Raw genomic sequence first — 15,082 nt, 5'->3', positions numbered from 1 at the left:
CCCCACGTGGCAAAATTCCATGATTTGCAGGTCAATTGGGAGGAGGCAGGGCCAATATGACGTGATTCCATTAGAATCGCATCATTTGGCTCTGTCCCCTTCCGATTGGCCCACGAATCGCAGCATTTTGTTGCTAGGGGGAGGGGCCTAATAACATGGTGCCAGCCTGCCAGGCCCCATCCTTATCAGGTCTACAACCTGCAGCTGCTGCAAGGTAAGTAAGTGTGTAATGTATGTGGGACATATAGTAGGTGTATGTGTATGTGTGTATATGTATTGTATGTGGAAACCCCCCTGTAAAAATCCTGCGTTTACCCCTGCTATAGGTATTGCCTTGGTTACGGCTGTCTGTCACGCCCCCCAAAAAGTCATACATCAGGGGGCGTGACCTGGTAGGCACGAGGCCATGTCCCTTTTCGCACGCGAGGTGTCTCGTCAATACATTTTAAAATATTGGGAGGTACTCTAGTAGAAGATCCTATATTTTTCACTAACATTTTCTCATTAACTTTTTTTTAAAGTAATATCAGTAATTATTACATTGAGTTGCATCCAGGATAAGAATTAGGAATACAGGATAATGATTAGGAATACAGGATAATGATTAGGAATACAGGATACTGATTGAACATACATTGAATGAATTGAAAACTTTCTGTATGTTAAGAGTTTGTCACCCAAAAGATGTGTAGAACTCTTAGGGGCATGTTTATCAAACTTAATTCTGTGAAAAATCCCCCGATATGGATATAAACGTTAAGTATCACCAGAGATCGCTTATATCTTCTGCGGGCCCCTATTTTCGATTGAAAAAGCAACCGCCATGTTTTTCTCTGGTGGTAAATTGTGAAATCTAGAAAAGGATACGAAGAAAGGGCTTCTCTCAGGGGCATACTTGAAAATGTTAAAAATTATTTTTATATTTGGACTTACTGTACTTAGACTAACCATACATATAACAAGAAATAGAAATATACGCACACAATGTATGGGCAAAGCGAAGGATTATGACGAATATAGTAATGGTTTGTAAATCACAAGTCCAATGTCACTATTGCCAATTAATATACAAAAACATTAGACAACATGTGGGCGAAAATATGTGAGGAGTGTGAAAAGAATGACAACAAGATTGAGACAATATTAAAGACCGCCACTTCAACCTGTATATAATAACATATAGGTCATATTCCACTAATTGTCAAGTTCATATAAGTCCGTCAGTAGTAAGTAATTAAACTTTCAGTACTGCAATTAATCCATCTGCAAGGTACATAACATGTATATGTTTACAAGTGGGAAACCATGCACAGGGCCTGATTCAGAGCCGAACGCTCTGACCAGAGCGCTCGCTCTGAATCAGGGCCCTCCTCCCTAAAAATGGAGCGGCCTCTTGGACGCTCGCATAGCTGTGTGTTACCACCCACAGCTATGCGAGCGTCCATGATGATGGTCGCGATGGTCAAGACCATCGCGACCATCGGGCTTGCGACGAGACCCTGCGGTAGGGTCTCGGTGACCACAAGCCCTGGAGTGATTTTGGGTCTATCAGAGTGATGTCAGTGGGGCCAGACCCAGACGGTAGGCGTTCCCATGGGAACGCCTCCGTCTGGCAGCCACGCCCCCGGCACGCCCACCAAAGGGGCGTGCTGTCACTCACCATTGACAGCACGCCCCCTTTGGTGCGAGACCCCGGGCGACGAATTCCTCGTCGCTCGCCGGGTCTCGCGCATGCGCATGACGGAGCTCCCTCCGTCATGCGCATGCGGCCACCATCGACCCGCTTGCGAGCGTCCTTCGCTCGCGAGCGGGTCTGCATCATGCCCACAGTCCCTACAAACAAAAATCACTTTGTAGATAAAAATTATATGAGCTAGGGCCTAGGCATTAGTCATTAGAGATAGAATATTCAGCATAAACACAGTATTTGATATAGTAGTAAGTAATATGGTGCGTACACATGGTCAGATATTACAAGACGATAAGAGCGTTAACGATATCGATCATATCGTTATCGTTCATATCGTCCTGTTTTTGGGCCCTTCCAACCCCCAAACGATGGTCGATGCGCGGGCACGGATGGTCAATATCGATATCGACCATCGCCCGTGCATGCAGGCCAACCTGGTCGATATCGACCAGGTTAACCTGGTTACTATAGGGAGGGTCTTTATAGTTGTTTGGGGGTTGGTGCATGTGCGGATGTTCGATATCGGACATCCAGCACACGCAGGACGATCAGACAACGATATCTGATCGTTGTCTGATCGCTCCGTGTGTACGGAGCTTTAGAGTTGCATTCTGCGATTAACTATATTAATCAACAACCTGTGTGTTCATGAGCATGATTATGACTGTGGAATGTTTTACGGTAAGTATGCCAGGAACGATCCTGTGTGAGCGTAAATCTTGAGTCTCATAAACCAGGTGTGTTACGCTGAGATTTTGATATATAGAAAAGTAGGAGGAGGCTGAGCACTTACAAGTCGCTGGCTGCTGCTGCTGCCTCCGTTGTACCTGGGTATTGGGTGGAGATGAGCGGGTAGGCACAGCGGCTCAGTGAACTAAAGCAAAGGTAAAGTACTGCATTTGCTGTCAGGGTGGGGCTGCCTTGTTGTATGCCCTGATGCAGCCGCAGCGCAAGCACCGCGGCGCGGCTGATGAGAGTGCAGCGGAATAAGAAAACACCTTGTAGGTGGTGGGCTCAGGAACAAAACTTATCTACTAGTAAAAAGTAAACAGTTCATTGACTTTGGGTTCTGTACCATCATGAATATCCCTCCAGTCAAAATCCCCTTATAGGATAATTATGTAATTCACGAAGCATTAATTATGTGCGAAATGGATTATTAAGCAAGTAGTACAGTAAATGACACAGTTGTAATTATATTAGAGGTTCATTCTGCGATTACCCATTTTGATCAACAACATTTATGTTCCTGAACTTTAATTACTGGGGTATTCCCACATGAGCAAACCAAGATGGATCCTATACAAGCCTTAATCTTGAATCTCATATAGCAGGTATATTATGCTGAAGTTGACACGTAGGAAAGTAAACGAAGGCTGAGCACTCACAAGTCGCTGACTGCTGCTTTCTCCGTTGTACCTGGGTAGTGGACAAAGATGAGCGGGTAGGCACAGTGGCTCAGTGAAAGTAAGTAATAGAGCAGTACTGCATCTGGTGTCAGGTGGGCCAGCAGTGTAATGCCCTGTTGCAGTCACAGCGCAGAGCAAGCACCGTGGCGCGGCTGATGAGAGTACAGATGAAATAGAAAATACCTTGCGGTTAGTGGACTTCAGAACAGCAGGTGAGTAAGGCGGAGGAAGAGCCCTGGAGTGCTGCCAGGGTCCCCAGGTCCAGACGCGCGTTTCGCTGATCTGGGCTTGTTCACTACACAGCAAATTGTGAAATCTACCAAGCTCCAGAATGCAAAGCCCATTGTAGCCTATGGGATCTCTCCCCATCTGCCTGTACTAGGGCATGCAAAGCCCGATGGGCGTGTATCTGCAACAGGCAAACTGCCAATGCTAACTTCGGGCCCTGGTAGTGCTGGGCGGCTCAGATGTGGCCTCTAAAGTCACAAAACGCATAATGTCCTAGGTCACACATATTACTATATACCTGCTGGTACACAGTAATATAGGCAGGGCCGGCCCTAGGTTTACTAGCACCAAGTGCGAAAAATTTTGGAGCCCCCCTCCCGTCCAACTATATACATAATTAGTACTTTAATTATTATATACTTATACTATAGAAGGGAAACTTGTAAACACATTTATAATGACACAGGTTTACAAAAGGAGGAAACTGTAATCAGTTTCACTTTGTTACCTTTAATTTAAGAGGAATTAGAATGTCTGTGTGGAACATTAAACATGTCCTCTAAGTACAGACCTTTTCTGACTTTGGGCGGGATGCACTAAAGGAAAAATGCGGTAAAAACCCCGTTTTCGGGATTTTTACCCCTATTTTTGGTGTGAAGGCTAATGCCAGTTTTTTTTGGTGTTACCCTATAGAAGTCTATGGGCTTCTTACCGCATCCGCTTGTCGCCGCCTTGCCGTCCCGCACCTCTCCTGCCCCACTTACCTCAGCCTCCAGCCTCCTGCATGCCGGCCCGTGCTCCTCCTGGGCCGTCCTCCTCCTTCTCCCGGGTGCAGGGAGGAGGAGGAGGAGCCTGGGACTTCCTGCAGAGGTCACCAGCAGTAAGCTCCCTGGCTCGGAGGGGGGGGGGGAGACCCTCGGAGACCCCCTCAACTGGTGTCGGCTGCTTCACAAAGGGCAGCTCTTATAGCAAGAGCTGTCCTTTGCGATACTAATCACATATGTTAGTACATATGCGATTAGTAATTTTGCAGTGACTGGCGGGATGTACAACGCAAGGTTAGAACATCCTGCCCTTTGTTATAACTATCTAGTTTTTATGGAATGCAAAAGTTTATTGCTCATGTTTTTGGATATTATAAACTATAACTATTATATTTTTAAGACTTTTTTATTTTCACTGTATGTATTTTTCAGTGTAATGTTGCAGCAATTGAACTTCTAAAATATCTTTACAGGTTCAGCTGTGGACATCCAGTATTTTTGCTTGTGAGAAACATAGAAGCACATGGAAGATTTAAGTGATATATACTATATGTTGAGTAATGATTTTGACAAAAGACTTTAGATTTTATTGGCTGCTTACATGTCAAATGTATGAATTGGATGGGTTTTATGTAAGTCACAGAAGGCAAACACATTTTAAAGAGAGATGCAATGATGGTCTAATTATGCTTAAAAACTTTTTTAGAGAATCATTTCCAGGAGTGGCCCTGAGCGGAGAGCTGCTCTCAGCTTCGGGGCGGGGCCAGACTATAGCCGTCATTAGGCCCCATCCTCTTTACAGGAAAAGCCCACGATTCGTGGGTCCACGAGGAGGGGGCAGGGCGAAATGATGCATCATTTAGCCCCACCCCTCCCTACGGTCCCACAAATTTCTCGTAAAATCTCCCCATCCTGCCCACTTCACTAGGAAATGGGTGGGATGCGGGAGATCTGCCTACTCTTTCAGGGGTGCGGGATCGGGAGCCTCCTGAGACTCCCGGAAGAGTAGGCAAGACTCTAATGTAGTTGAATATGACATGGTAATTGTTTTTAAATTGTTATTCTTAGATTATTTAAAAGGAACCAACATATATCAAACAACCGATCTACCCACTGAGGACATCCAAGACTTGCTCCAACAAACCCTAATGTAGGGAATGGAGCAGCAGAGGTACAAGCTAATAGACAAGCTTCATCATCCAGCCCTGCAGCCTCATCATCCAGCACTGCAGCTTCATTATCCAGCCCTGCAGCCTCATCATCCAGCCCTGCAGCCTCATCATCCAGCTCTGCAGCCTCATCATCCAGCCCTGCAGCCTCATCATCCAGCCCTGCAGCCTCATCATCCAACCCTGCAGCCTCATCATCCAACCCTGCAGCCTCATCATCCAGCCCCTGCAGCCTCATCATCCAGCCCTGCAGCCTCATCATCCAGCCCTGCAGCTTCATTATCCAGCCCTGCAGCCACATCATCCAGCACTGCAGCTTCATTATCCAGCACTGCAGCTTCATTATCCAGCCCTGCAGCCTCATCATCCAGCCCTGCAGCCTCATCATCCACTCCTCAAGCTTCATCATCCAGCCCTGCAGCCTCATCATCCAGCCCTGCAACCTCATCATCCAGCCCCTGCAGCCTCATTATCCAGCCCCTGCAGCCTCATTATCCAGCCCCTGCAGCCTCATCATCCAGCCCCTGCAGCCTCATTATCCAGCCCTGCAGCCTCATCATCCAGCCCTGCAGCCTCATCATCCAGCCCTGCAACCTCATTATCCAGCCCCTGCAGCCTCATCATCCAGCCCCTGCAGCCTCATTATCCAGCCCTGCAGCCTCATCATTCAGCCCTGCAGCCTCATCATCCAGCCCTGCAACTTCATCATCCAGCCCTGCAACTTCATCATCCAGCCCTGCAGCCTCATCATCCAGCCCCTGCAGCCTCATTATCCAGCCCCTGCAGCCTCATCATCCAGCCCCTGCAGCCTCATTATCCAGCCCTGCAGCCTCATTATCCAGCCCTGCAGCCTCATCATCCAGCCTTCCGGTCATTCCGGAAGGGTAGGCAAGTATGATCTCGGTCCTCTCCTCTCTAGCCAATAGGCGCACAGACTAGACTCTGGCATTTTGGATACTGTATTGTAATGTAATGTTCTGTGTACCTTTTACCTTGTGTACGGCGCTGCGGACCACTTGTGGCGCCCTATAAATAAAATGTAATAATAATAATAATAATAATAATTGTGCCGGAGTCTACTGTGCATGCGCAAATCGCCAGTAAAATTACCATTGCGCCATTTTCCCAGTGATTTGGGCAGATATACAAGACAGAGGCACCAAGAAGAAGGGGGGGTACTAATTACCTGGGCTTTTGCAAGGTGCCAGACAGGAACCATAATGTACACCATAATTTTACGATGGAGCACATAGTGTTTTTTTTTTTTTTTAAATTAATCTATTCAGAGGGAGCGTGGCCACACCTCCCAGATCTGGCCACTCCCCCTCTGTATCTCCTGGGACCACCGTATACCTCCGCTGCCCTGAATCCAGCTATAGCATAATAAAGCACTAAAAGTCTCGACTAATACTGTTTTAAGATCTAAACTCACTAGGGCCTTATTTAGCGTGCACTGCTGAACACAGATTCCTGATGGTCGGGAATCTGCGCAGGCGCCTGACCCGTACTGCGCATGTGCAGCACGGGTCCTGTGTATTCGGACGCAGAGCGGCAGCAGACTTTCAGTGATTGACAGTCTGCTGTCATTTCACAAAATGGAGGCATGTTGCCGCCATTGGGGGGGAGGGAAGAGGCCAGGATCTGCGTTGACTGATGGAGATTTCCTGGCATCTTTCCCTCATCTGCGATGGCCGGTCTGTGTGACCCCATTGTCACTCAGCCGGCCAGGGATCATGCAGATGATCCAATGCTGCGTCTATGGACTCAGGTCGCATCATTAATGTATGCGGAAAGCATGACGCCTCCTGCTGCATAACCATAATTGCAAGGACGGAATTGCAAAGCTGCTTGCGTGCAGCTTTGCAATTCTATCTACTACTGAGTCACCCCCTATAGCTGTACATCATGCATTATATGAGCTTGTTATTATAACTAACAAGCAATACCTTTCCACCACCAGATTTACAAAGTTTTTGCTCTTTGTCTCGTGTTTCTAACTCTAAAAGCTCGGTACTAAGGGCCAGATACAGAGTCCAAAGATGCGGCAGGAATGCTAATATATGCTAATACCGCACGAGGTGTCTTGTGTAAACATCTTTGATTCCCTACTGCATCCGAGGGCCCAGCATCGGATCACTAACGGCTATCTGAGTAAGCCTAAGCTTACTCAGGATGGCAGCCTTTGCTCCTCTGCCGGGACCAGAAAATCTGCGTCAGTAGGTGCAGACCCCTGCCTCTGTACGCCCAGAAAACAGGGCCGACGCGCCTTAACGTGTGAAGAAGGGGTCATGCGCATGCTTAGTCAACCCGCCATCGGGATTGCATGCATCTCTGAATGAGGCCCTTAATTCTGCTTCGCTGTAACCAGGTGAGCAGATGACTGTATTTAGGGCCTGATTCAGCACGGATCGCAAGTTTGCAATCACACGCATCCGCTCGCTGCAAAAATATGCAAATGAATGCAATCTCAGCACTATACCAAGACGCCCACCACTGTATAAAGCCGCCCACTTCCATTACACACATCAGCAAGTCAGCGAAAACATTGGTAACATCGGATAACATCGGACCCATACGCACAGTTGTAGGTTGAGCTGACCCTGACTCACAGACTGCGAAACTTCCTGTCGCCATCTAGACCTCTGGCTGCGTATACCATCGCAGGGCTTAACTATGCACGCCCCTGCAACGGCGTTCAAACGCACAGGCACGTCTGCGTTCCGTCGACCCCTCCCCCTCTCCACCCCCAAACAGTGCTTCCTGTTAATCGTTTCTTTGTGCCACTGCGTGTCCTTTGCATTCTTAGAGATGCGTCTTTACAAAATCCCAACATTACGTTCTATGTTGATGGTTCTTTATGAATAGTTTGTGCATTGTTAACTGGTAAACTCTACTATTATATCAGTGAATTGAAATGATGCATTGTTAAGTGTAAGGGCATTAATGTTTTTAGACATTAATAATTAACAAAATAGTTATTCTAACAGCATAAATCTGTAATATTGTTACAAATTTCGACTTTTACTGGTAGCGTTCTGGACTCATTTTTAATTCGTTACATTTGTTTCATATTTCTGAACTGAAGGCACTATATTTTTGGAATATTTTATGTAATCTTGGAGGAACAATCTTTATGCAGTAGCAGACAGATTTTTAATTTACAAAATCATGTTTGATGTACAGTACTGGATCCCATTTTAGAGCACTTTTTCTACATTCGTGATATATAACTGTGGTTGGAAATCATCTGTATAATTCATTGCAATTATGATTGTCAATATTAGAATATTTGCACAAATTATTTGTTAAATTATTTTGCTAACAAGGTGATTTGTTTTTCTTAATGGAAGTGTGTTATTTATTGAGTAGCACATATATATATATATATATATATTGCATCATATTGTTCCAATTTCAGTCCCAATTATTACAACAGTACTATGTATACATAAGTTTGGTCTCCTGGGCTTTTTCCATCAAAAAGTTGTAACGTAAAAATACTGTTGATGGTTATTGTTCAGAAATGAACTTTGTGCTGGTTATGCAGGTCCTGATATTCCAGATTGAGGTAGCTGAGGGTGATAATCTAACCTGGGGCAGAACTATGGGAGACAATGGAGGCACCTGCCGCCGGGCGCCAGCACTGAAGGGGCACCTCCTCCATTTCCCACAATATATTCACCCCACTTAGGGCTGTAACTATGTACTCGGAGTGTAACATCACGGCCGCCCACTACATGGCACCCCTTCCCCGCACCTGAGAAGCCACCATACACTAGTGGAGAGCTCCGTGTCAGACCATCAGCTGCCACCTCCGTCTATCTATAGCCTGTCCCTACTCATTACTCCTCAGCAGCTTCTTTTGTCAGTGTGACACGTCCAGCACCCCCCTCTTTTCCTCACTCCTCCCTGGTGACAGCCCTAGCCGTGGACCCATGCAGCCGTCCTGGCACCCCCCACACCCACAACTCTCTGTCCCACTCCTCCCTGGCGGCAGCCCTAGCCGTGGACCCATGCAGCCGTCCTGGCACCCCCCACACCCACAACTCTCTGTCCCACTCCTCCCTTGCGGCAGCCCTAGCCGTGGACCCATGCAGCCGTCCTGGCACCCCCCACACCCACAACTCTCTGTCCCACTCCTCCCTGGCGGCAGCCCTAGCCGTGGACCCATGCAGCAGTCCTGGCACCCCCCACACCCACAACTCCCCGTCCCACTCCCCTATATTCTGTGTGCAACTGCGGGTGAATCTGCATGCAAAATGCTAAATTACAGTGTCAGCGGGTGTGACAGGGGGGTACCAAATTATAACTTGCCTCCGGGCATCCGGGACTGAATTTACGCCACTGAATCTAACCGCTGTCTACTCAGCACATGAACCAGACCTTATACTGTAGACCTGACAAGTATCTGTTTTTTTGCCAAAAGAGCTGATTTCTCCACTTGTAATAATTTACAGAGAACTAGATTTAAAGCAGCAATAATTTAAAAAGCCAAAACCAACCTAGCAGCTAAATCGCAGAGACTGCGTCAGGGCCTGCAACACGCAGTGCTGGCTATCACATTGGAGGCATAGGGCTTTATTTACGAAGCTGCGGCTTTGTAAGCTGCCGCTGCCCAGTGGCAATTGCAGTCAGTGTAAAGCCCAGACTGCCATTTTAAAGTTTCACCTCCAACCCACTGGGCAGCAGCAGCAGCTTACAAAAGCTGCAGCTTCGTAAAGAGAGCCCATAGTGTATTTTGTATCATGTAGGAACACAAGAACATTCCAGTTCTACCTCCACTGCTGCATTGATTGGTTGAGCCTGGAAACACAGGGAGGAGAACAAAGGGCCTGATTCCCTACAGGTCACTATTGCGTTCGCAACTGCGGTGACACACGCAGTTCTGCTGCAAAAATATGCTAATGCCTGCAACTGCTCACCCGACATAGAGATGCCCACTACCGCTTTCACACATCTGTAAGACCTCGCAATCCTGCGTATACATCGGTAACATCAAGTATCATCGGACCCTAGTGTCCTAGACCAGGGGTCAGGGAACTTTTTTACCTTTTACCTCAAAATATATTTAGATATGCCGACGTTACCCCCTTGATTTGAAAGGAAGGAAATCATATAGCAGTGACCCCATAGTTATGCCCCTGTAGTAGTGCCCCCATAGTTATGCCCCTGTAGTAGTGCCCCCATATAATGCCCCTGTAGTAGTGCCCCCATAGTTATGCCCATGTAGTGCCGCTTGTACAAAAAAAACCACTTACCTTAATCCCTGCTCCTGCATCCGCCGCCGTCCTGTCCGCCCGGCTGCTCCTCGGAACTATGGGAGAAACGTCATGACGTTTCTCCCATAGTGCGCATGGAGAGAGGTGGAAGCTGGAGTTCAGAAGAGAACTCCAGCCTCCGGCTAACGCGGCGCTGCAGGGAAGGAGCCGGATGCCCGCTGGTAATAACATCTCAGCAGGTGTCTGGCTTAGAGCCTCCCTGCGGCACAGCCGGGCATGCATATGAATCATTATAGAATGATTCATATGCATGCCCTGCTGTCCGTCCATTACCCCCAGGGATTTCATTTTTACCCCATGTGGGGTAATTTACCCCTGTTCCCTGACCACTGTGTTCAAGGCTGCAATCTGCAGCGAGGCTATGATATTGTGAATCAATGTGAATCGCATCATTAAACCCCTGGGCTGTCCACTTCATTCCGGATGTGAACAGCATGCGGGAGACTGGCCAACACTTACAGGAGTCTGGGAGCGCCCCGCAATATCGGAGACCCAGACATTCTGAAAGATTTGGCACGCTTGGCCTAACCATAGACTGCTCAGGGTGTTGCTATTTGGAAAACAACCTTCCTGCTGTCAGATACATTTTCCCTCTGCTGAGAACAGTCGATGGAAAAGACAAGCACCTGGGAACAAGGCTAAAATAACAGACGTCCCCTGAGATATTGGGAAGGGTCAGTAACGATGAAACTGCACATGACCTATCTAATATGCCACCTTAGGACAGTAGCTTTACAAAACAGTATCCATTAGGTTTCCATTTGGCAGAGGAATGTTTATGAAAAAAAAATACGATTGCTATTAGGATTTTTATTTAACCAACTAGTATTTGTCCTTCTCTAGGTAGTATTGCTTTATTTACAATTTTAAATACACATCACTTCACAAAGAACAGATAGTATGACGTAAAAAATAAAGAAAAGAAAAATAAATCCAATAAACCTGTAAAAGTGAAAAAGAAAATTAATATATTTCAAAATGGAAAGCGCACGGAAGCACATTTTGTTCATGACATAAAACCATTGCTTGGTACGTACAGAAGTATAAGAAAAACTGACTAGATTTACTTTACAGATACGTCCTCTATTAACTTTGATAGACTGGCCTGGAGTCGGGCGTATTTATAATGGTTGCAGGGTGCACAAGGGCCCCTGGGTCCAGGGGGGCCCACACTGTACACCCTGCACCCATACTTTCTAATGCTTACATCTCCGAAGTCCCACGTCGGCTGGAGAGGCACTACACAGAACGCCTGTAAAATGGCCGCCGCAGCCATTTTCCCGGCGTTCTGCGCATGTGCAGTAGGGAAATCACGGGGGAAAATAGCTGCCGTGCCATTTTCCCGGTGTCCTGGGCATGCACAGTAGACTTCGGGCACTAGTGCCCGGAGTCTACTGAACCTGTCAGTGCGCCACGGCCGCCGGAGAGAGTAGAGGGGGCCCCAGACTGTGAGGAGGGGACTCCCTGCCTGAAGCTAAAAAAAAGTCTTAAAAAACAAAAAGAAAAACAACTTGCTTTAAGGTATCACGCCTTGCCGTACATACTATACTGATTTTAAACGACATATGGCATTTTATACCTATATGGCGCATGTATGTCAACCATCTTCTGTATGACGACTATTGCAAGCTCAGTATGATGTCAGCTGTATCTACATTTGAACTGTATGCTGTGTAATAATAAAATGAATCAAGACAAAAAAGAAGAAATGTTGCAAGTTATATTATTCGGCCTAATTTTAATTTATTATTAATTTATCATTATTATTACACAGGTCCCCAAAGCCCCAACCAGCTTTCCTATGAGTCATTGCTTTGAAAGGCGTGACCCAAGATTGATAGCAGAGTTCTGTATGAAACTACAGCAGTAAATGGGCTGCCCATGGGATTCACTATGTATTGTTGCTTGCCAGCAGGATGAGACCATGGTGCGAGAACTCTGTTGCTAATAGGTCCTTGTATGAATGAAATTCCTCATAATAGTTTTTTCATGCAAAATTAATTACCGTTTTAAGGGGAATATGTATCAAATCTTCTAAAGAGGACAGGTGGAGCAGTTGCCCATAGCAACCAATCAGCTTCTACCTTTCTTTTTATAGAATCTACTTGATAAATCATAACTAGAAGCTAATTGGCTGCTATGGAGTAAACGTCTCGACTTGTCCTCTTTAGAAGATGTGATACTTCTCCCCCTAAATCTGTGGTAGGCACCTGAGACTGGAAGATGAATTATAAATCCTTAGGGGTCTATAAACTAAGCCTTGGAGAGAGATAAAGCTGAGAGAAATAAAGTACCAACCAATCAGCTCCTAACTGTCATTTTTCAAACACAGCCTGCAGAGTGACAGTTAGGAGCTGATTGGTTGGTCCTTTATCTCCGTCCACTTTATCTCTCTCCAAGGCTTATTGAATAGACCCCTTAATCGTTCCAACTTGAATTTATACTGCAAATACAAGACGAAACTGCATTATTGGCACTAGAAAATTTAAGCACAATATTTAATTGAAAGTGATTTCGGCACATACCAATCTGCGGATTTCTCTCTCACATTCCCTCTTAATTTTAAAGATCTCCTCTTGATGTAAATGAAACACACTCCTAATTTCCGCGGCCTTCATTTTATCGGCTTGGATAACCACAGTCAACGTTTCCTCCATTTGCTTTTTGGCTCCTTTTAGCTCAAAAATCTCCTGCTGCATTTTGATTTTCTCAAATTCAAAACTTTTTTTGGCTTCCTCCTTTGCCTCATTGTAAAGAACGGTTTTAACTTTGTCCGGAGCGGCATCTCTCAGCGCGTTCACCACAGCTTGCAGCCTCTGGTTCTCAGTGTCTTTTATTTTAATAACCCGGATCATCTCAGAATCGTGCTGCCTTAGTAAGGCTTCCCGGACAGCTTGGAGCTCCTTCATTTTCTCCTCATGCAGCTTGGCCTTTAGCTCGGTCACAAGGACAATATTTTTATGCTGCCCGTGTTCCCGAATTTGACGGATCTCTTGATTTTTCTCTCTTTCAAGTTTGCTGACCTAGACATAGAAAAGGACCCAGAACAAAAACTGATGTTTATTTATGAATTAATGGACACAATGTGAACATTGTAAATGATAGCTAAAAAAACCCCATAAAAAATACTATAGCTGTTCTAAAGGTGGTATTTTAGTGGTAAAGTCTGATAGTCACAATAATACACATAATTTGCAAGTGGTTTGTCATTTACAATCAGCAAAATACCTTTAGGTTATAGAGAAAAAGAACATGGTTTTGCCACTTTGTGGTAGGTCAGAGGATCCAATAATATATTATCAGTGCAAATACAGAAATAAACTAAACAATAAAAGGAAATTTATCTATCTATCTATCTATTTACAGTATCTATCTTTCAAACATTGGTGTCTTGGCCGTGCTTGTCCTGTCTAGTAGTGTCATGTCATGGTCTCCTGTGCTTCTCCTGGCCGTCCACAGCAATCCTGAAGCACTGTCCTGCATTGTAAACAAACAGCTTGGTTGCATGGATGCAGCCATTTTGGATTCCTGTCAGGTGAACACTGCAGCCCAATCGGGACCAGGATTGCACTCACATTACTCTTCCCACCAATGACTGCTATGAGCACCATATTTTAACCAGCCCCTGTGACTTACTTAGGGTCAGAGTGGGAATGGCCATCGGTGGCCTATCCATCAATGGTTTTATATATCTACATAGATCTATATCTATCTATATCTAAATATCACCAATATGTACCAAGAAGATATAAAAAAATTGTTGTATCAAAAATGAGCTTCAGTAACACATGCTTCCTTCCTTTTCTATACACTGCCTGTCTGGCACAACATGCAGCCCCATTATTTGTTTGAAATTAATGATAAACAGTACAAAATTAGATATTTGTATAGACTCATCTAAACCACTTAGGAAGGCATTGTGCTGCTAACGCACACAGAATTACTGTTATTTACAATATATTTGCTTTGAAAGGATAAACATGGAATCTCTAGCCAGGGCTTAACAACAACCATTCTGTAGGCATGAATAAGCTTTGTCGAGGAAATCTAAATATCTGTTGATGTGGCATTTTGAGACAGAAGGGCTCATTATATAAGGTGTGTGTCTCACTGGTAAGGTTACATCTCGTTCACCAAGTCTTGTTTAAGAAACACTGATGCTTATTTATAAAGCTTTTCGACCCCTTCAATCATGCATAAACAAAAGCTGATGCCCTCTTCTGATGCCGTTAGCATGTTCTTTCCAATGGCAACAGCTATCAGAGGGCCTGATTCAGACCCAATCACTAGGCTGCTTTCGCACGCAGCCATCAGCAGCCAAAGTATGCAAATCCCCCTATCGATAACAAGACATTAGCACGCCCGCTATGTCTTGCCGTGCTATCGCGGTGTGTATATAGATGCCCACCAGCCTGACACAAGACGCCCACTTTCCCTTAGTAACATACGTCATGTCCAGGAAGTGTATTAAATAATTGGTAACATCGAGTAACATCGGACCCATACGCAGCAATTGTGTCTGACCATACCCTACTGCAAGCAC

General features: G+C 45.6%; 1 protein-coding gene across 1 annotated transcript in view; it reads right to left on the bottom strand.

Moving 5' to 3' along the window:
* The window catches only part of JAKMIP3 (Janus kinase and microtubule interacting protein 3), a 108,175-nt gene that overhangs the window by 85,022 nt on the left and 8,071 nt on the right, over positions 1–15,082 (bottom strand). Inside the window, exon 2 of the mRNA XM_088476950.1 lies at positions 13,065–13,562. Coding sequence (XP_088333076.1) covers positions 13,065–13,562 — 498 coding nt within the window. The remainder of the gene's footprint in view (positions 1–13,064; positions 13,563–15,082) is intronic.

Source organism: Taudactylus pleione, unplaced genomic scaffold, assembly GCF_031769625.1.
Source record: "Taudactylus pleione unplaced genomic scaffold, aTauple2 ptg000198l, whole genome shotgun sequence".
NCBI classification, from domain to species: domain Eukaryota; kingdom Metazoa; phylum Chordata; class Amphibia; order Anura; family Myobatrachidae; genus Taudactylus; species Taudactylus pleione.
Note: the sequence above shows the minus strand (reverse complement) of the source record. Positions and strands in the feature narration are given on the sequence as shown.